This window comes from Scyliorhinus torazame, chromosome 9, assembly GCF_047496885.1.
Source record: "Scyliorhinus torazame isolate Kashiwa2021f chromosome 9, sScyTor2.1, whole genome shotgun sequence".
Lineage (NCBI taxonomy): Eukaryota > Metazoa > Chordata > Chondrichthyes > Carcharhiniformes > Scyliorhinidae > Scyliorhinus > Scyliorhinus torazame.
This window is the reverse complement of record NC_092715.1, coordinates 147,662,219-147,685,936: the sequence shown is the minus strand read 5'-3', so window position 1 is coordinate 147,685,936 and position 23,718 is coordinate 147,662,219. Positions and strand designations below refer to the sequence as shown.

The following is a 23,718-nucleotide window of genomic DNA, read 5'->3' as shown; positions in this document are numbered from 1 at the left end:
CCCCCTCCCACAATTGTGTGCAGTCCTTCCTGCTTGACAGCCAACCAACCTTTCAATCCAACAAGGATCAGGTGAACAAATATTAAAATGAGGTCCTGCACTTAAATTAGGTAGGACCTCTGAATTACCCTCATTTCTATGTTTCCCAGCTTTATGACTACTCCACTCCTTCCCCGTTTCTCCATAATTCACAGAATTGTGGAATCCCTACAGTGTCCACAAAGAAACCTCTGAAAGAGCACCCTACATAGGCTTACCCCCTCGCCCCATCCCAGTAACGAACCCACACATCTTTGGACACTAAGGGGCAATTTCAGCATGGCCAACCAACTATCCTGCACATCTTTGGACTGTGGGAGGATACCGGAACACCTGGAGGAAGCCCACTCAGACATGGGGAGAATGTGCGGACTCCACACAGGCAATCACCCGAGGTTGGAATTGAACCCGGGTCCCTGGCACTGTGAGGCAGCAGTGCTAACCCCTGTGCCGCCATGTCGCCCTATTGGGGCATTAACTGTATTGGACTCTTCACAGAGGGTTTCCAGCACCTACAATATTTTGCTCGTGTTGCATTGCTCTCATTACCGCCTTATTTATGTTTTAAAAGGACTTAAACCAGCATTTATTTGCACATATGTATCAATCTTTTAATAGGAGATTGGGATATCCACTAAAAAACAGTTGCTATTCAGTCAAAAAAAATCAGAACTTGCTTCACATGATTTGAACAGTTTTTTCTGTTTAGAGATTCATTGGAAGCATTTGCCTTTGACTAGGATAGGACCAAATGGGGGAGAAAAGCAGAAATAAATGCCATTTAAATGATGAGGACTCATTTTGTACAAATAACATTTTATTCAGTCTCCACAAAGAACATTTAATTATCATCATCACATCAATAAGCTACAGCAATCAAAATTCAAATAGTCATAGATTTTTCAGAAATTATTCCATTTATCAGAGTGTCAGGAATTTGTAATCTGCAAGTATAATCAAAATGCAAAAACACTTAAATATCAAGTTAAAATTACATTCATGCACAAAAATCTCTAGGTATTATTTTGAAAAATGAGAATTGCTGCTTTTGATTACCTGTTGTGGCAGCAAATGTATACACTGATCTTTGTTGTGCGAGATAAAAATTAATTATATTTAGTGTTCATAAAAGTTTATTGTACCTGTATGTTACCAAAATTGTTACATGAGAGTATACCATCCAAATAAATTGAATAAGTAAATATAACTTAATTAGGCCATATTAAACTATTCAAAACTGGTACACTTACAATGCTATTCAAAGACTTGCACATTAAAATATTTGCATCTTTCCATATGATCAGGGCACAGACCACTGCTCAGCAGGTGGTATTTCTCTGTTACTTTATATAAAGCACTGGACTGGCTATTAAACAGAAATCTTAAAATGTATTTAAGTCACAATGAACTACCTTCTGCTGAACATATTCCTAATGATCAAATGAAATGTTCTAAGAGTACTGTGCTGAACTATTAACTTATGAATCAGCACAGCCTTAATTTATCTTAAATTTGAGTCTGATCCCAGATATGTGCATAATTTAACTCGGTACAAAACAAAGATATATTTTTTAATGAAAATTGGACTTGATCATTTTCTCTTCTGCTTTTTATTTTGTATGAAGTAGATCCACTTATAAATTGCAATTATCTTTGTTTTCACAGATCCTTCTTTGATCCAGTCTTCTGTTAACTGAACCAGTTGCTAGCATTAGAATCAGACTGACGTTTTTACAAACTGCAGTTCTCTACAGTCCTACGTTCTTTGCTAAGTTCAAAATATACATTTATCTTTTCAGAGTTGTAAAAACCAATTTTCAGCATTTGCATTCCTCAATAGAATCTATTCTATGCCAAATTACCATAATTGATATTTCTACACTCTAGATGTCTCCTTATAGTACATCCCAAACATGAAGCATTTCTTAGACACCTGTACTGAAAACTCAAGAAGGTAAGGTATTTTTGAATAGACATTAATGTCTCGTTAGGCCAGAGGAAACTTGATTGATGGACTCTGCATAGATATTATAGACCTTACCTATTGTAACATATCATTGATTTTGTTAATTCCAAAACATTGGTTTAGATAGCCACTGCTTTCCCTTCCAGCTTCTCCCCAAACCTTTGCTAAGATATTAGTGCTTCTACCCTATAGAATTGAGAAAAAAAGTAATTAATTTCTGGCAAAACAGATACTATCTGCCACCATTAATAGCTGTTTCTTTAATTTTCTACCACACAGTTCCCTGCTGCTGGAGGAATGTGATGAATCATGGGTCCATTACCATCAATAACATTTCTTCATAGTTAGCCACGAGAGTCTGCATTGAGAATCATGGATTGTTGCTACCCACTCAATAAAACAGCAAGTAGTCAGCCACTTTAACTTCAGGAACATGATAAACAACATTTTAAATGAACTATGAAGATGGATGGAATGCGAACAACAGGTGACCAAGTTTTTGTGCTTTTGCCATGATGCAAGCTAGAAATTAAACAATATCTAAAGCTTCTGTAACTCACAAAATCAAAACAACAGATCACAGTCAAATATACTTTATTCTCTTATGGCTCAACATAGCTGCACTAAGTGGCATTCATTCTTAACTAAAACTAAACATTCTACTTTCAAACTCAGCTTGTCATCGCAAAAATATTTGAATTTAAGCAAACAAAAACACAAACACATCGACATTTAACCCTAATGTTGCTGAACAAGAATTCAAGACAAAGAGAACAGATTATATCACCAGTCCTCTTAGGGCTGAAAGTGCTGGTACACATCTGTGTACACTTCCTGGCAAATTCAGTCAATTTCATGAAGACCATTTTGACAGTTGTGTGAGATCAAGTTGCTGACAGAGTTTTTGTATTGTTTTATTTCTGTTAGTTAAACAATGTTTGAACTTTATCAGGTGATGAGTAGAGCATTTTAACACTTAAAATTGCTTGCTATAGCATTTCTTAAGCTAACTGTGTGTAGTTCTGATCTAGTTATCAGTTGCCAACATTTCAATGAGACAGATATCGCAGTCACGAGGATTGTTTTTTTGACTCTTCATAAACTTTTATCATTAAATATAGTATATTTAGAGTTTGCTATGACATACTTTGATGTGTTTTTTTTTTAAATTGCATTTACTGCATCTGAAAGCATATTGTTTCATTAAAAATCCTTTTTCACATGTATACTGACAGTTTGTTAGTGATATATTTTAATTACAGCCATTTCAGAGTTATGGACAACTTCGTACTTCAATTTGTCCATATAATTGAAATTCTACTGCAATCTGACCCGTTTCATTTTACTCTGATCTGTATAGAAATTAAAAATTTGTGTGACTAATGTACGTTTGAAAGTAAAAGCTATTGCAGAACATTGTTCTTTTTTTAGGACCCTTAGCAGTAATTTATACAGCTAATAATTCTAAAGCCATAAATCATGGCAGACACAGGAATAATTTGTAACTATTTGTGGAGCCCCAGCAATATAACAGGAACTTTACAACAAATTGACCACTAATTACAAAGAAATAAACTTTCAATAATATTATTTTAAGGATGTGCTAAGAGCAATTCATATAGTAGTTATGCCTCTTCAATCCAATCTTTTCAGCATGTTAAGTTTTTAAACATTTTTCTTTAACGATTAGGGTTAACATGTAACGATACATAACACTTATCAGAAATGTGATTAGGTTAACATTTTGTGAAATTTATTTGTTGAAGATAGGGCTCACAAACTTCAATTTCACACTCCCCAGTACACTGTATGAAAGAGAAAATAGGCACCGATCACACAAAACTTTGTTTTCAGTATTCTAAAGTGATGGTGTATTAAGTGCATGGAGTAAGTACAGCATTTCATTAAAAAGCATTGAAAACCACAAATTAATGCTAATTTATTTATTTTTATCTGAAAGAATAGCTTTCATCATCGTACTCTAGTTCATCATCTTCATCATCGTCCAACAGTCCATATTTAAATTTGCGGTAAACAGTACCATCCTGGCCCATGTAGACTATATCATCGTCATCATCCTCTTCATCATAAATTTTTTCCTGACGATCTTTGTAGTCGGTTGCTTGATGTTCTTGAAAACTAACACTGTCTCGGCTTGCATTATAAACTGGGATGGATTTGGCTTGATTGGGCAGTTTCTCATATCCTGCTCTGTTAGTGGGTTTTGCTTTTGAACGGGACTTCAGCAGAAGGAATACGCCAATACCAATACCCATAATGAGCAGTACTGAGGCAATGGCAAATAAGGCAGGTTTGCCTGACCCCTCCACATCCGGAACAACAACTGCTTTTCTTAAAACACATTCGTCTGAATTTTTGAAAAAGTAAAATAGATGTAAGATTTCCACATGCCATGATGACTAGTCTTTTTGGAATAACAAATGCAAATTGATTAATTGGTGCACATTAAAAACAAGCTGAATAGAAATTACTGACTGGGGCTGAATTAAATAGTGAACCTCTCAGCATTGAAGATAAAATAAATATTTGAAGAATGGTTAGGGCTTACCGCAGTGTTTTCCAGCTGATATTCCAGCTGATAATTTGTTGTGAATAGATGCAGTTACGATAGATACATAACAGAATACTCAATTTTTCAAAGATACCCAGTCTTTGATGAGAATATTTTTTTAAAAACCTGGTTAAAATTCAATAGGTCCTTTAACTTATTTGTAGAAATATTGCATTGCTCACAGCATGCTGCCAGGGACAATGTGTATTTTGGGGATTGAGCTCCTTCTAGTCCACAAAGAGAAATTTAAAATGTAACCTCCAAATTGTCACAAAGAGCAATGCACACAACCTGGGGTTAAAATAATTTTGGGGTCCAAATAATGTAATCAGATTTGTCCTTTAAATATTAATGAGGCTCCTGCCTACCTGTGGTGGATGGCCTCGACACTTCCAAAACACTTGCAGTTAAAATGGTGGTGGTCATGGAGCATATTTACCATTTTAACTGCCTAACCATTCTTCCTGAGCTGGCAGGGTTTATATTTTTCATTTAGAATTGAGTTCAATCCTCAGTAGGCACATTCTTGAAGAAACTAAGAGGTGAATGTTCACCTCCAAACATGTGAGGGCTTGGGGTCAGGTGAGATGTTAAAACTTTCAAATTCTCAATCCATAAATGTAGGTGGGGAGTCAACCAGTTTCCAGGAGTCGAGTTGACCCATTAATCAATGAACCTCACGCCTCATATTTAACAAATTTCACAGAAATTACCCTGGCGATCCATGTTGCTCAGACCTCAGTAAACGTGACGGCTAAAGGAAGGCCAAGGCAGCTTTGAGGAAAGAGCATAAAGTGCTATTGCATGTGGGCCAGGAGGAGCAGGAGTTCAAGAGCAGACCCTCCAAGTTTACCCTCATGTCTTTGACCTGACCCCTTTATACATTCCCAACAACCCCCGCTCCCTACTCCCACCCCTCCTGAGTTCAGGGATTGAACTCTTCCCAACACACTCCTCAGTAACAGCTAGAGGCTCCCTATAACACGATTTAAAACACTGCCACCCCTTTCTGCCAACTTTATTGACAATGATGCAGCCCAGCCAAAAGTATTTACTAGGATCCCTTGCAAATTTCCTAAATATATAAAGTATACTTATTAAACACTGAGATCTATTGTTCAAAATCAGTACACTTCTTAATTTTCAATGGGCATGTTAATTGGCTCAATCAGAAATAACTTCTACTTTAGCAGAAAAGCAATTGTATGCTGAGATGAATTTTGGCAAACAAGAAAGATTTTAATACACTATCAGTCTTACCAAATCTCATGTCACAATCACAGCAGTCTTCAAAATCAGACAGAGCAGATCTGCAACAATTCAAACAATTGCCATCTTCGACATTTAGGAGGAGACCTGGGTGACAATTTGTGCAGTTGTAAAGTCCTGGTCCTTTACACTCCAGGCAAGTGTCATGGCATTTGCCACACATTATTTCTGGATCCTAATAACAAACACCAAGGGGAAAGAAAATAAGCATTAAGAGTTTAAAAATAGATATTTTTATTCATAAAAGATTTCCATTATAACAAAGTATCAGCAATATAGCAAACCCCAATACAAACTACACCCATCCAAACCCCAGTCCACCCTCTGGCATCTTCAACCATCCATAAAGAAAATAAAACCATACCATAAAGACCATCCCCCCCTCCCCCACCAACAGCTGGCGGTAACCAGTTCCCTGAAAAATGATACGCGAGGCTGCCACCTCGAGTAAAACCCTTCCACCGACCCCCTCATGGTATATTTGACCTCAAGATACAAAAATTCCATCAAGTCCCCCAGCCAAACTAAGGCCCTGGAAAGCAACAGGGACATCCACCGAACCCAAGGCGTCTTACCAGCTCAACCAAAAGAAGATATAAATTTATTGGTCCTGAAAAAGAAAGTCTTAGGAAGAAAGACTGGGAGACGCTGGAACAAAGACCTCTGTACCCTTCCCACTCCGGTCAGAGGGAGGGTGTCCCGCCTTCTCAAGTCGGCCTTCACCCAATCCATCAGGCTAGCAAAATTAAGTTTATGGAGTGAGGCCCAATCATGGGCCCTTCGGATTCCTAGATAACGGAAGCTAGTCCTGGCTGGACAAAATGGCAGCTTTCCTAGATCAGGGGGTTCACTGGAAAATATTCACTCTTGCCCAAATTTAACTTGTACCCCAAGAAGGAGCCAAAACTCCTGAACAGCTTCATTTTCTCCTCCACATTGGCGATTGGGTCCATGATATATAGTAACAAATTATCCACATATAAGGACACTCTATGCTCCCTCCCCCAAGCTCAATCCCACTCCATCTAGTGGATGACCTGAACGCAATGGCCAGCGGCTTAATTGCTAAGGCAAATACAAACAGGGACAATGGATACTCCTATTTAGCTTAGAATAACCCGAGCTCAGGGTATCAGTCCGCACACTAGTATTGGGGCCCTGTACAAAAGCCTAATCCATGATATAAATTTTGGCCCAAAGACAAACCTTCCAAGGATTGCAATGAGGTACCCCCACTTAACCCTATTAAACGCTTTCTCAGCATCCATCGAAATAATCGCCTCTGACTCAAGCTCCTAGGAGGCGACAACACAACGTTTGTTCACCTAGAACTGCCGGCCCTTAACAATATCAGTCTGCTCCTCCAAAATTACCCCAGGAAGGCAGGGTTCCAAACTCATTGCCAACACCTTAGCGAACAACTTAACATCAGCGTTTAACAATGAAATAAGTCATTACAATCCACACTCTGTGGGATCCTTGTCCTTCTTTAGGACCAAGGAAATTGATGCCTGCACCAACATGGTCGGCAACATCCCCCGGGACAAGGAATCATTAAACATAGCCAGCAGAAGTGGGACCAACTGATGCGCAAACTGTTTGTAAAATTCAATAGGGAATCAGTCCGGACCTGGTACTTTGCCAGTCTTTATTAATCTAATACAGTTCATGACCTCTTATGGCCCTTTTAGCTCCTCTAACTCATGCCTTCTCTCCTGCTCACACCTCCGGGAAGGTCAACCCACCCAAAAACTGCATCATTGATGATCTTTCATCGGGTGGGCTCTGACTTATACAACTCTCGGTAGAAGGCCTCAAAAGCCTCACTAACCTTCTCTGGGACGGAAACCAACCCACTGCCCGAGTCCCTGACCTGCACTATCTCCCAGGAGGCATCAGACAACTGACCTTCTCCCCATGTTCATAAAAGGTCCCCTCAAGCAACACAACTGGTTCATGGCCTTGCCAGTTGACAACAACTCAAATTTCATCTGCAATTTCTTTCTCAGGTGTCGGGGCGATCAAGTATTGGTGGTCCACCTCGAGAATGGAATCCACCAGCCTTTACCTCCACACCAATCCAGATGTATCCCTATGCACCTTGTAAGAGATCATCTCCCCCCTCCCCCCATATGACTGCCTTCATGACTTCCCAGAGCATGGCAGGCAAGACCACCTCACTCCTGTTAAACTCAGCATACTCCCCAATGGCTGATGATATATGCTCACAAAATCTCTTATCCGCAAGCACCGCCTTTTCCAATCTCCATGGGGTCGCTGAGAGGGGCCCGGCTCTACCATCAGGTTCACAAAATGTGGAGCATGATCTGAGATAACGATCGCCGAATACCCCGCCCCCATCATCCCAGGGAGAAGAGACTTGCCCACCAAAAATTATTCAATCCGGGAGTAGACCTGATGGACATGGAAAAAAACAAACACATTATCCCTCAGGTGCATAAATCTCCATGGGTTGGTCCCCCCATCTGTTCCAAGAAAGCCAATAACTCCTTTGCTACCCCTGATGGACTTGACCTAGCCATCCTAGGATCCAGGATGCAATTGATGTCCACCACCCATAATTAACTGATGTGAATCCAGATCTGCGATAGAAGCTGGCACCTTATTAATGAATGCCATGTCATCCCAGTTCGGTGTGCACACATTGACTATTACCACTGTCGTGCCCATCAACGACCCACTGGCGATTACATACCACCCCCCTGTCTAATAATATATTAACCGCAGAAAATGACACCCTTGTATTGATCAACTCACCTACTCTCCGTGCCCAACAATCAAAACCTGAATGATAAATCTGCCCCACCAGCCCTTCTGCAAACTTGTTTGATCCTTGAGTTTCAAATTGGATCACTTGCAAAAAGAACGACATCAGCCTTCTCAGGTGTGCAAACACGTAGGATCTTTTTACTGGGCCGTTTAACCCCCTTACATTCCAAGTTATCAGCCAGACAGGGGGCTTCTCCCCTGGATCCCCAACCCAGGATCAGCCACATCCACCCTGTGAGACAATCCAGCAGTGCCTCAACCTGCGTCAGCTCAAGGCCCACCTAAGGTGGCCACCATATCCCCTACTGAGCCAGCACAAAGACAAAGAAACCGTCACCCTCAGCAGTCACCCCGGCCCCTCCCCCTCCCATCTCCTAGTCCAACCTCACCCCGAATACCAAACAAATAACCCACAGAAGAACAAAAGCACCCTTCCCCACAACCCCTATCCTCAATCCCAAACTAAACAGAAACAATCCTGCACCCGTTAACTAGTTTTACAGCTAGCAGAGTGACCTCCATGCAGGATAAAATTAAAGACAACTATCCGTATACCGGCAATCAACCCCCTGCCCAAACCAAACTTTAATACAGAACAGTAGAGAAAAATGAACCCCCAACCCCACCCCACAAACAACTCCAACAGTACAATATCCAAATCCCAACTTGGCCCAGGATAAACAGCCAACAACAAAGCTCTATAACAACTCCATGCCTTCCCCACAGTATGAAAATCCCACAATAAATGCAGATCCAGATAAACCTAACAATGAACAAATATCTAACTTCTTAGTCCTTGAACACAGCTCATTCCCAGGCCAAGCACTGTGGCAGTAAATGCAACCGGTTATCGCTATGTTCTGCCCAATGGGGGGAACTGAGTGACCAATCCTTGTCTGAGGGTGCTGTTCCCCTTTTTGTGAAGGGCTACCTTAACCTCTCTGTATGTTCCTATGAGTCTTGCCTGTAGACTGGAGTTCTGACAAGAGCCCTACATCACCCGCTTTCAGGAAGGCCTTTTTAAATTGAAGCACGGCATGTGATCACGGCAGGCTGGGCCTGCATTGACTGCCCATCCCTAATTGCCCTCAAGAAGGTGGTGGTGAGCTGCCTTTTTAAATTGCTGCAAGTCCTGGTACGCACACAGTGCTGTTAGGGAGGGAGTTTCAGGATTTTGACCCAGCAACAGGGAAGGAACAGCAACATAATTCCAAACCAGGATGGTGAGGTGGCACAACGGGAACTTCCAAGTGGAGGTATTCCCATATATCCAATGCCCTTGTCGTTCTAGATGGCAGTGGGATTCCTTGGTGAGTTCCTGCAGTGTATCTTGTAGCTGGTAAACACTGCTGCTAGTGTGCGTTGATAGTAGAGGGAGTAAATGTTTGTGACTGAGGTGCCAATCAAGTGGCTGCTTTGTCCTGAATGGTATCGAGCTTCTTGAGGGTTGCTGGAGCTGTACTCACCCAGGCAAGTGGAGAGTATTCCATCACGCTCCTGACTTGTGCCTTGTAGATGATGGACAGGCTTTCGGGAGTCAAGAGGTGAGTCATTTGTCACAGGATTCCTAGCCTCTGACCTACCCTTGTAGCCACAAGATATATATAGCGAGGCCAGTTCAGTGTCTTGTCAATGGCAACCCCCAGGATATTAATTGTAGGGGATTCAGAAATGGTAATGCCATTGATTGTCAGGGGGTGGTAGTTGGATTCTCTCTTGTTGGAGGTGGTCATTGCGTGACACTTTTGTGGCGCATATCTTACTAACCACTGGTCAGCCCAAGCCTGGATATTATCCAGGTGTTCCTTCATTTGGATATGGACTGCTTCAGTCATCAGCAAACATCACCATTTCTGATCTTATGATGGAAGGAAGGTCTTTATTGTAGCTGAAGATGGTTGTGCCTAGGACACTATCCTGAGGAACTCCTGCAGTGATGTCCTGGAATTGAGATGACTGACCTCCAACAACTACAACCATTTTCCTTTGTGCTAGGTATGACTCTAAACAGCAGAGAGTTTTCATATGATTCCCATTGACGACAGTATTGCTAGGGCTCTTCGTGCATGGTGGCACAGTGATTAGCACTGCTGCCTCACAGCTCCAAGGTCCTGGGTTTAATTAAGGCCTCGGGTGACTGTGTGCAGTTTGCACTTTCTCTCCGTGCCTGCATGGGCTTCTTCCGGGTGCTCCAGTTACCTCCCACAGTCCAAAGATGTGCAGGCTAGGTACAATGGACATGCTAAATTGCCCCTTAGTGTCCAAAAGGTTAGGTGGGGTTACTAGGATACAGGGATAGGGTGGAGGTGTGGGATTAAGTAGTGTGCTCTTTCAACGGGTCGGTGCAGACTCAATGGGCAGAATGGCCTCTTCTGCACTGTAATCTCTATGATTCTACGATTCTATGTTACAGTCAGCCAATTGCTGCCTTGATGGCAAGGGCAGCCTGCTGCATAGAGAGCCACTCAGGTACATAACTAGGCAGAGGCAGGCCTACCTCAAGATCAAGGATCTCGGGGAGGAACTTATGCCACCCGGGAGCTGTCTGTCACTCAGGCGCCAGCAGCTGTGCATTGCTTGACAATACAACCAGAGGGGTCCTGGATCAACAAACAACCCAGGCCTCATGCGGGGTGATGGTGGCATTGTGGTATTGTCACCGGACCTCAGGGTAATGCTCTGGGGACCCAGGTCCGATCTCATGGTGAAATTTGAATTCAACAAAAATCTGGAATTAAAACCCTAACGATGATCATGAAATCATTGTTGATTGTTGTAAAAGCTTATCTGGTTTACTAATGTTCGTTCGGGAAGGAAATCTGCTAATCATACCAGGTCTGGCCAACATGTGACTCCAGATCTGTGATTCTTAAATACCCTCTGAATAGCCAAATAGCCTTGAAAGCCAATCACTTCATGGGCAATAAATGCTGGCCCAGCCTGTGATGCCCACATTACATGAATTAATTTAAAAAAGGTGTGATGGTGGGAGATAGGTCATAGGATAGGGGCCGTGAGGGAGCATGGGAGGGGTATTCGCTGCAAGGGCAAGGGGTGGGCTCTCAGCCAGCAGCCCCCCCACCCCCTTCCAGATGGTGGGTTCCTCGAAACGGCACTGAGCGTCTTTGAATGAGTTGCACTCCCCACTCCCCTGGAAGCCTGAACGTAACCCCAACAGGTTTTTCTTCAGAGTCAGACGCACCGTGAGACAATCAGATTGACTTGTGGGGTAAATGCGGATCAATTAGACCAGACATCTCCAAGGTGCAGTCCTGAGTTAACTGCTCATGTCTAGGACATCAATGGAGGTGCATCAGCTAGCATCAAGTTTCCTTGGTAAAGGAACAAGATTTCACCACCCTACGACAAAATTCAGGAACAGGGCCCATACTCCATTGAGCAGCTTCATCAACCCCAGGTAACATGGTAAATAATATGGCCTCAATTTCCATTGAAAATATAATTATAATGTTCACCGTTATGTCAACAAATATCTACCAAAACTATTAGAACAGATTTTTGTTCAACCCGGAGGTAAAATACATTTTGACGATGAGTAATGTTGGGGAATGGGGTGAAGGGGAGGGGAGTTGGGTCTCTGGTTAAATAAAGATGTTAGCTGTTAGAGTAAAACTGAGATTTCAAAAAAAACGAGGCATATGACAAATTTGTGGAGTGGTGTGTAAAGAAGAAAAATATGAGAACTATAATTAAGTAAACAGTAAAGAACATAAATATTTGATGGTGCAAAATCCGGGAACTCTATGGAAATTGAGACCTAAAAGATTAACCATAACTGAAGCAAGATTAGCTGATCTAGACTTTTCTGCCTTATCCATTTACCAATTCCTGAACAGGAGTACTCCTTGTATCACCTGATCATTTTCTTTTGGTATAATCTTCATTTAGAGATAACCTAATACCATTGCTACTGTGATCCTAACTCTCTGATGTATCAGTTTGAATATCATTCATCTTTTACTGCATACTTGCAACTTTGTGCTAAAACAGAAGACAAAGACCCTTTTTTTATAACAGTTTTCAGAAAAAATATAGAGTGAGGCAACTATAATAATCTTTATTGTCACAAGGAGGCTCACATTAACACTGCAATAAAGTTACTGTGAAAGTCTCCTAGTCGCCTGTTCGGGTACACGGAGGGATAATTCAGAGTGTCCAATTCACCTAATAGCACGTCTTTCGGGACTTGTGGGAGGAAACCGGAGCACCCGGAGGAAACCCACGAAGACACAAAGAGAACATGCAGACTCCGCACAGACAGTGACCCAAGCCGGGGATCGAACACGGGTCCCTGGCGCTGTGAAGCAACAGTGCTAACCACTGTGCTACAGTTATGTTATTAATTATTAGTTAGCTACTTCAGTTATGAAGATAAATTGCAGAAGTTGGGACTGTCTTCCTTAGAGAAAAGAAAGCTTAAAGATTGGATAGAGGGTATTCAAAATCATGAGGAGCCTGGACAGAGTAGCTGGGGAGAAATTATCTCAACATATGAAAGGATTGAGAGGGCACAGATTTAAAGCAATTGGCAAAATAAGAAAAGTGACATGAGGAGAAACGTTTTCATGTGGCAAGTGGTTAAGGTCTACCATTGTGGTGGAGGCAGGTTCAATTGACACCTTCAAAGGGGAATTAGACAGTTCTCTTAAAAAGCAAGAATAGGCAGAGGTACAGGGAGAAGGTAGGAGAATGACACTAAGTGAATTGCTCATTTGGAAAACCGTTGCAGACATGATGGGCCAACTGGCCTCCTTCTGTGCTCTAACATTTCTGAGTTCTGTATAAGTGTGCAATAGTCAATTTGTGCTTAATACCTCTGATAACAGGTATTCCCCAGCAAAACACTGAGAACTGCAGATACTTCCAACCATCCTGAAGCCCCAAAAACAGGAAGTACACCGAATTGGTCCTTTGCCTGGAAAAAAACAGAATTTGTGTTGTGAGTGAGTCAGATTAACTCTTTGTATATATTTGGAATGAGTCTTGCACGCAACTGAAAGCTCAATGAAAGACTTCAAATATGCCCATGTATAATGCTGCTTATATAGGTTTCAATTACTTTGGGTTTTAATCTATCTATCAATTTTTTTTAAATGGCAACACACAGATAAATGCATTTGCTGCTTTCCTTCAAGACAGGCTGCACATTGAAAAGGAATATAAAAGCATACATTTGCCACCAGGAATTAAATGACATTGTAAACAACCGCATGGAACGGCAATAAACATTTTCCAATTATCCAGAGGTCATTTCTGTTTTTACTTGGTAGTTTGTTGGGGTTTTATTTAAGTAATCTTGGGAGCTATTTCTGTGCTATGACTTCTTGATGGTTTTAGGGCGGCATATACACAAGCCTACCTTCTATCCACATCATGTTGGGTGACCTGGTGGGCCAATGGTTAACACTGCTGCTTCACAGCACTAAGGACCTAGGTTCAATTGCGGCGTTGGGTGACTGTGGAGTCTGCACATTCTCCCCGTGTCTGCGTGGGTTTCCTCACGGTTCTCCGGTTTCCTCCCACAGTCCAAAGAAGTGCAGGTTAGGTGGATTGGCCATGCTAAATTACCCCTTAGTGTCTAAAGATGCGCAGGTTAGGTGGGGTTACAGGGATAGGGTGGAGGAATGGGCTTAGGTCGGGTGCTCTTTCAGAGCGCCGGTGCAGGCTCGATGGGCCGGATGGCTTCCTTCTTTCGCACTGTAGGAATGCTATTCTATCTTTTGGTTTTGATTTTGTGAAGATGAAATTTAGGGTTCAGTGAATCGAAGATCAAATACACCTTCATAGCGTGACCTTTTGCAATGAAATAATTGTTGTATAATAACCAGTTTACCTACCCATGAGGAACAGGATTGTAAAGCCAGATTAATAGCAACAATGAGACAAATCTCATAAATCAATGTTAATTCGAATTTGGGTAAATCTATCATCTTAAGCAAAATCTAATTCATCTGGATTTATTTTTAAAAGTTTGTTTTCTGGGTATTAATTTCAAACTTTGCTATTGACATCTTTGAGGAATTGTATAGACCACCTTGGCTTTGGGTCATACAAACAGGATCTGTTTTCCCATCACTAATAAAGAGCAGATCATAGATCAAAGGCAGGATTTTCTTCTGAGGCCCATAACCATTATTGAGATCTTTTCCCACCCTGATTGGTTGGCAGGGTGGGCGCAGTGGCTGTGGGCGGACTTAGTCAGAATCCACAATTTTTCTACAGGCAGGCTGCTGATTAGTTAGAGGGCATGTTAGAAATAGGAGCAGGAGTAGACCATTCAGCCCATTGAGTCTGCTCTGCCATTCAATCATGGTTGATCATCCACTTCAATACCTCTTTCCCACACTAACTCCATATCCCTTATCTCATTGTTATTTAGAAATCGGTCAATCTCTGCTTTAAACAGACTCAATGACTGAGCTTCCACAGCTCTCTGAAATACAGAATTCCAAAGACTCACAAACCTCTGAAAAATTCTTCTCATCCCGATGATAGATCTTTGGGTATTCAATCTCCAGCAGATACACCAGGTGAGGAGCCTGAGGGTGCGTGCTGTTCCTCGACATGGGAGGATTCTGAGCCCAGGGATCTTACTGACCTCTCAGAAAGATTCAGAGCCATAGCGCTCTAATGGACCAGCCAGCACTGATATGTGCAGTTTCTTGTGAATATGAGAGCGAACATTGGTCAAAGAGACCACAGTGTTTTAGCTCTCTCTCTATATATTATCTTTGTAGGACACAATGCTAGAGAAGGGACTCTGACAGTGAGGAAGAATGTCTCATCACCACACCATGACTGGGATGGAGGAGAGACCCATGGAGACCGAAGGACTTGCACGAGCAAGTTGGAGAAGGAAAAATGGGCATTCCTGAGGAGAAAGTGAAAAGATCTGCAGATGAAGAGGGTGGAGTGCATTCCTCCCCATTTAGTAGCATGTCAAAGACTCAGCAGCATTGGTAAACATCAGCATTGCAGAGGCTTCTGCACTCCGAGATTAGCATGGTGTCTCCTACAGGTTCTGACAGGAAGTGCCCGAGTCCTGTTACGGCATCAAGGAATTCACAAGGACCAGAGCCAGCACTGTCAAATTTTACAAGCACACCCACCACAGGTGCAGATACACTTACTTCAGTGGATGCTCATCTGCACTTGGATAGGGTGCCACTGGGTGATGAGTATGGCACTAGTGTGCAGAAGCAGGTAAGAGAGACTGAGGTGGCTTTGGACAATCCCCCTCGAAGCATGAAGGACAGACATAGTCCTGTTCGGCTGAGTGTAGATGGAGGGTCTCAGGAGTCACAAGAGGTTCTGTTTAGATCTGGAGCAAGGAAAGTTTACCCACATAGCAAAGTTCTCTGAGGAAGTGTAGGGTTGGGCTGAGAATGGATGAGTCCACTCAATTCATAGGACCTACCTGATTGAGGGCTTTGAATACATGAGAGTGTGGCCAACCTCATGGAGAGCCAAATGCAGCAGCACTGCAGAGTGGACATAGGAACCGTGCACTGATGTGTACAGAATGTATGGCACACTCTGTAGCATGAACCAGTCAGTGGCACTAGTGGCACAGAGGTGTTTGGAGTGGATGCCGTTTGGGTCCCAGTTGGTGGTCTCATCCAGTCATCCAGAGCACCAGCCATAGTCCAAGGCAGTCCCCACGGAGAATGAGGCCACCTCCTTGTGGTGATATGTCTGTGCACAGTTTTGTATATAGTTGTCTATCAATGTATATAGTTATCAATGCGGCCTCCAACCAACTGGTGGTGATAGAGATCTACCATGTGACTCGAGATACCTGGCAGTTGATTGTAAGCCGTACTAGAGGACAGTCACACAAGAAGTAGCTCCAGGAGAATTCACTGAATTCAATCATTAGTCATCATCAGTATTATAGTTCGTTAGTTATCTTCCCACATGTTTGTTAATAAATCATCTTACTCGTTAAAGAACTAGATGTTCTGTGTACATCATTACCATGACCAGAACACAGAACATAACATGGTACCAAGAGTGTTGAACAATTGAAGATAACGACGGAGAAGACGGGACAAAATAGGCTGAAGAAAGGAAAAATAAAATTCTTCCGCCTACCTGGTAAACTATGGGCAACTGGAACTAAATGCATGGAAAGACTGTGAAGTTAGAGATGGAAGGTTTGAAGGCACCTCACCAGCTTCAAGTCACCAGTAATGTAGATGAGAATTGGCGTGTTTTTAAGCAGCAATTCAGACTCTATGTTGCAGCCCTTGGTCTGTAGGCACAGCCTGATGAGAGGTGTATTGCATTGCTGCTCACAGTAGCAGGTCTTCAAGCAATAGAAATATACAATAGCTTTGCCTTCGACAGCAAGGGCTTTGATGAAGTAATAAAGTACTTTGATCGGCATTGCTCGCCGAAGAAAAATGAAACTTTTGAACATTATATATTTCATACGTGTACCCAAAAAGCAGTTGAATCTTTTGATAGCTTTTTAGCCGACTTGCGGTTAAAGGCGCAATCGCGCAATTTCAGTACTTTAAAGTCGCTGATGATCCACGATCAGATCATGTTCAGGATATCGAATTATAAGGTACGTGAGAGGTTATTGAGGGAAGAAGAGTTTCAATTAGAAAACGCTATCAAAATTTGTCATGCAACGAACTAGCTGCACAGCAGATCAGCACGCTCAACCTGAAACATTTTGGTGCCAATCTGGAAGAAGACGCTAGCGCCATCAGCACTGTGACGCAGTTGAATAAAAAACGTGGTCTCAGAGTGGGCAGCCATCTTAAGCAATCGACATGGGCCATGGCAATGTCCAGCATTTGGAAAGGTGTGTTCCAAGTGTGGCCGAACAAATCACTTTGCGGAGCAATGCTTTTCGTATCCAACAGTGGACCAAACAAGATCAGTCAACGCGATTGATGAGATGTCCACTGAAGACCTGATTTCGACAAAGGACACAATGAGTCCGACAATGAAGAGTGAAGAAGTCTTACTGCCCAGTAGTGGCAATAGTGCTGGAGATGCTGATACCATTGAAGTCAGATGGACAATTCCAGTGATGCTGATTGCCACATTGATCAAATGCAAGCTCAACACGGGAGCGATGGCGAACCTCCTCAGTTTGTCCAATTTGAACGGGCTGCGAGTTAAACCCAAAGTCGTCAATCAAACGAGACTACTGAGAGACTACAGTGGGAATGAGATTACGACGTTGGGAGCATGTGAATTCGAAGCATGGGTACAAAACAGAAGTCACATCATACCATTTTCTATTGTGGACATGGAACTCGAGTACATAATAGGAGCGGACGTGTGTGAGGCTCTGAACCTAGTTGAGAGGCTGTGCATTCCAGACAGCACGGCGACAGAGGATTATTGTGACTGGCAACGAGATATAATGATGCAGTTTTCCGTGGTGATACAAGTGAAAGTTAAAGTGGAGGAAGACAAACCAGATGAAGAAATGGAGGAGCCAAAGGTGCTGGGGCTTGGTGAACAGACCTCTACCTTGCGGAACTCTAGCCGTCCAATACCACCTCCTTCCTTGCCATGGGCCATAGCCCTAAACACTGAACATTAAGTATGTTTCACAGCCTGGAACAGACTTAATCTTCTCTGGGGATCTACCCCCAGACAGACTCTTTGCTCCAAACCACCCCGCCCTCTTACTGTCATTAATTCTGTTTCCCCAGTTCTCTTGTTGCCAATTTTGCACACCTTTGGATCTGTGCCTTGGTGAATGAAAAGCCCAAGTGTAATGATATGTATATGTGTATATAAATAAGGGTTAATTATAACATCTAGCTGTAACATTACCACTAGAGGGCACCACAAGATCCACCTGTAAGTATCAGCTCCCAGAGGATCTTGGTCTCTTTCAGCACAGGAGTGTTTAGTAAGTGTGTATTTAGATAGATCGCAATATAGTTAATATTTATAGTTGTGAATCAGTTAATACAATCATATTTAATTACTTGATTTCTAGAGATAGTTCGGTAGAGTGACGAACTCAGATATAATCAATCGTTACTTTAATAAATTAATTTGCTTAAGTTGAAGACTCGTGGTTTCTTCAGCATCACACCATCAGACCATCTGCATCAACACCAACTAGTAACGATACATATTACTAGACCGAGTAATATAACACCCGGAAGCTCATTTTTTTTTGTGTGTCAAACTCATCATTACCATGACCATCTTATACATATAGGGCCTGAGAGTGTCAACTTATATTATATGATCAAGTTCTGAAGTAGAGCTTGACTCTCTGATCGTAAATCTTAAAACTTACCATCACAGATTTTACAACTAGGGTGGCACCGTGCACAAGTCTGTTCCCACTCATCTTCATAGTATCGTTCTGGACACGAGCTATAGCATCTATTGTGTGACTTCATCAGGAAATTATCATCCTGACAGCTCAGACATTCTGCGTCACCAGGACCCCGACACTCTTTACAGCTTGTGTGACATTTTTCACATACTCCAGTTGATCCATTTGCAAAGTGCCTAAAACAAGTGATGTGTGGCAATAAGCGCCTTTTTTACATTACATCGAAAGCAGCTTCATTCCTTTTAAAATATTTTACTTCAAGGTCTTGGAGAGAAAGTGCCCAGATCAAACAATTGTCAAATGGTTACGTTCAAAATTATGATAAACTTGAATTTGCTTTTAACCCATGCCTCTTTTTTTGCTCAACAGAAAATTGTTCAGGAAACAGGGGCGTAATTCTCCGGAAACGGCGCGATGTCTGCCGACTGGCGCCCAAAACGGCGCAAATCAGACAGGCATCGCGCCGCCCCAAAGGTGTGGAATGCTCCGCAACTTTGGGGGCCGAGCCCCAACCTTAAGGGGCTAGGTAGGCGCTGGACGAATTTCCGCCCCGCCAGCTGGCAGAAAAGGCCTTTGGTGCCCCGCCAGCTGGTGCGGAAATGACATCTCCGGGCGGCGCATGTGCGGGTGCGTCAGCGGCCGCTGACGGCATTCCCGCGCATGCGCAGTGGAGGGAGTCTCTTCTGCCTCCGCCATGTTGGAGACCGTTGCATTACAAAACAACAGAAACCACTGAGCCATATAAAATGGAACGGATTAGGTCAGATGACTAAAGTTTGGTCAAACAATGGGTTTTAAGCAGTGTCTTAAAGAAGGAAAGAGAGGTGGAGAGACAGAGAGGAGAAGGGAGGGAATATTGTTGTTGATTCACAAAGTGAACGACTGACATCCACTGGTAGAAAGCAAGTGTTGCACCAATAGTCTTTGTGATTTTTTTACTGTCAGTTAGTAAAGGAACAACTTAATCCAAATTTACTTCCAATCAATTGTTTTTTCTCTACTATTTAGGAATAGATAATACCACAGACTCCATTGTTTTATGTCTTCTATTCAACTATTTCACATCCAACTGTATCCTCATTGTATCTATTAGATCCTCAAAATTACTGGGTTGGAGATGGTATAAATTGGGGTTTCTCCCACAAGGATAGGGGGCGAAATTCTCCCCCAACGGCGCGATGTCCGCCGACTGGCGCCAAAGACGGCGCCAATCAGACGGGCATCGCGCCGGCCCAAAGGTGCGGAATACTCCGCATCTTTGGCGGCCTAGCCCCAACATTGAGGGGCTAGGCCGATGCCAGAGGGATTTCCGCCCCGCCAGCTGGCGGAAATGGCGTTTGTTGCCCCGCCAGCTGGCGCGGAAATGCGGCGCATGCGCGGGAGCGTCAGCGGCCGCTGAAAGTTTCCCGCGCATGCGCAGTGGGGAGAGTCTCTTCCGCCTCCGCCATGGTGGAGGCCGTAGCGGAGGCGGAAGGGAAAGAGTGCCCCCACGGCACAGGCCCGCCCGCGGATCGGTGGGCCCCGATCGCGGGCCAGGCCACCGTGGGGGCACCCCCCGGGGTCAGATCGCCCCGCGCCCCCCCCCCAGGACCCCGGAGCCCGCCCACGCCGCCTGGTCCCGCCGGTAAATACCAGGTTTGATTTACGCCGGCAGGACAGGCAATTTCTGGGCGGGACTTCGGCCCATCCGGGCCGGAGAATTGAACGGGGGGGGGTCCCGCCAACCGGCGCGGCCCGATTCCCGCCCCCGCCCAATCTCCGGTACCGGAGACTTCGGCGGGGGCGGTGACGGGATTCACGGTGGCCAACGGTCATTCTCCAACCCGGCGGGGGGTCGGAGAATGACGCCCATGATTTAGGAAAAATTGTAAACCCAATGGGTTTTTATCCCATTTGTACAAGTAGTTCACGTACTGGTGGCACCACGTAAATGAAGGAATATTGACATGATGATGGCATGATCACCATTGTCATAAACTCTGATTTCTGCCTTTTGCAGATCCCAATGAAATATGCACCTGTATAAATCAGGTATGCCTGCAAGGACAAACTGGTGCAGACAAAAATGTGAGCAAGTAAAAGTTCATCCACGTTTGAAACAATAACATTTTACAAAATGATCAGAAATTAGAAACATAGAAAATAGGTGGAGGGAGAGGCTATTTGGTCCTTCAAGCCTGTTCTGTCATTCATTATGATCATGATTGATCATTCAACTCAATAGCCTAATCCTGCTTGCTATATCTAACTGCTTCTTGAAAATATGCAATGGTCTCAACTACTTCCTGTAGTAACGAATTCCAAAAGCCAACCACTCTCTGGGTGAAGGAATTTCTCTTCATCTCTGTTCTAAATGATCTGCGCTGTATCCTCAGACTGTGTCACATGGTTCGAGACACATCCACCATCGGAAACTTCCTGAATCAACCCTGTGTAGTCCTGTTAGAATTTTATAGGTTTTTATCAGATCCCCCCCCCCCCCCCCCCACCCCCCCCATTTTTCTGAACTCCAATGAATACAATCCTGACCAATTCAATCTCTCCTCATACATCAGTCCTGCCATCACAGGAATCAGTGTGGTAAACCTTCACTGCACATCCTCGAGAGAAAGAACACCCTTCCTCAGATAAGGAGACCAAAACTGCACACACTATTTCAGATGTGGGCTCACCAAGGCCCTGTATAATTGCAGCAAGACATCCTGCTCCTGTATTCGAATCCGCTCGCTATGAAGGCCAACATACCATTTATCTTCTTTACTGCCTGCTCCACCTGCATGCATACCTTCAGTAACTGGTCTATGAGGACACCTTGGTCTCGTTGCACATTCCCCTCTCCTAATTTATGGTTATTCAGATAATAGTCTGCCTTCTCGTTTTTGCTACCAAAGTGGATAATATCGCATTTATCCAAATTATACTGCATCTGCCATTCATTTTCGCACTCACTCAATTTGACCAAATCACACTGAAGGATCTCTGCATCCTCTTCACAGCTCACCCTCCCACCCAACTTGGTGTCTGCAAATTTGGAGATAATACATTTTGTTCTCTCATCAAAATCATTAATATATATTGTGAACAGCTGGGGTCCGAGCACCGATCCCTGTGGCACCCCACTAGTAACTGCCTGCCAACTTTAAAAAGACCCATTAATTCCTACTCTTTGTTTCCTATCTGCCAACCAGTTTTCTATCCATCTCAATACACTACCCCTAATCCCATGCACTTTACACACTAATTTATTATGCGGGATTTTCACAGTAACGCCATTGCAGTGTTAATGTGAGTCTACTTGTGACACTAACAAAGATTACTATTATTGGCAAAGCCTTCTTACAGTCCAAATATACCACATCCACTGGCTCACCCTTGTCAACTCGACTAGTTACATCCTTGAAGAATTCCAGTAGATTTGTCAAGCATGATTTCCCTTCATAATTCCATGCTGACTCTATCTGATCCACCCACTATTTTCGAAGTGTTCTGCTATAAAATCTTTTATAATGAACTCTTAGGCTTTTCCCCACTCCTGAAGTCAGGCTCACTGGTCTAGAATTCCCTGTTTTCTCTCTACTTCCCTTTTTAAATCGTGGAGTTACATGAGCTACTCTGTAATCTGCAGGAACTGTTCCGTGTCAATAGAATCCTGGAAGATGGCCACCAATGCAACACTCCCTGGGATATAGATTATCAGGCCCTGGGGATTGATCAGCCTTCAATCCCACCAATTTCCCATTTCTCTACTAATGTTGATGTCCTTTAGTTCCTCCCTCTCACTAAACCCTGCGTTCCCCAACATTTCTGGTATCTGATTTGTGTCCTCATTTGTGAAGACAGAACCAAAGTATGTGTTTAGTTGTCCAGCCATTTCTTTGTCCCCAGTTTTACATTCCCCTGTTTCTGATTATAAGGGACCTACATTTGTCTTCACCAATCTTTTTCTCTTCATGTACCTATAGAAACTTTTACAGTCAGTTTTTATGTTCCCTGCAAGCTTACTTTCGTGCTCTATTTGCCCCTTCTTAATCAATTCCTTGGTCCTTCTTTGCTGAATTCTAAACTGCTCCCAATTCTCCAACCTGTTGTTTTTCTTGGCAAATTTGTATGTTTCTTCTTTGGATCAAATACTATCTCTAATTTCCCTTGTAAGCCATGGATTAACCACCTTTCCTGTTTTACATTTGTGCCTGACAGGAATAAACAGTTGTTTCAGTTTGCCCGTTTGCACTACTTGAATGTTTGCCATTACCTATCCACTGTCATCCTTTTAAGTAACATTTCCCAATCTATCATCTCCAACTTGCACCTCATATCATCTTAGTTTGCTTTATTAAGATTCAGGACCCTAGTCTCGGAATCAACTACTTCACACTCTATCTTAATGAAAACTTCTATCATATTATGGCCACACATCCCCATGAGATCTCGCAAAACTAGATTGCCAATGATTCCATTCTCATTACACAATACCCAGTCTAAGATGGCCTGCTCACTCGTTGGTTCCTTAATATATTGGTCCAGAAAACCATCCCATATACACTCCAGGAATTCCTTCCTCTACGGTATTATGGCTAATTTGATTTGCCCAATTTATATGCAGAATAAAATCATTCAGATGTTCCTTCATCGCATGGGTCACTAATTTTCTGTTTAATGTCATTACCAACATCACCACTTCAGTTTGGGGGTCTAGATACAGCTCCCATTAATGTATTTTGCCCCTTGGTAATTCTC

At 43.0% G+C, this 23,718-nt stretch overlaps 1 protein-coding gene across 2 annotated transcripts in view; it reads right to left on the bottom strand.

Moving 5' to 3' along the window:
* Positions 1 to 838: 838 nt before the first annotated feature.
* Positions 839 to 23,718, bottom strand: part of pcsk5b (proprotein convertase subtilisin/kexin type 5b) — a 602,404-nt gene continuing 579,524 nt past the window's right edge. For both annotated transcript variants that reach the window (XM_072516608.1, XM_072516609.1), the window contains 4 exons: positions 18,940 to 19,157; positions 13,472 to 13,572; positions 5,838 to 6,021; positions 839 to 4,373 (listed from right to left, as the gene is read on the bottom strand). In XM_072516608.1, coding sequence (XP_072372709.1) covers positions 3,955 to 4,373; positions 5,838 to 6,021; positions 13,472 to 13,572; positions 18,940 to 19,157 — 922 coding nt within the window. In that variant the 3' untranslated portion in view covers positions 839 to 3,954. The remainder of the gene's footprint in view (positions 4,374 to 5,837; positions 6,022 to 13,471; positions 13,573 to 18,939; positions 19,158 to 23,718) is intronic.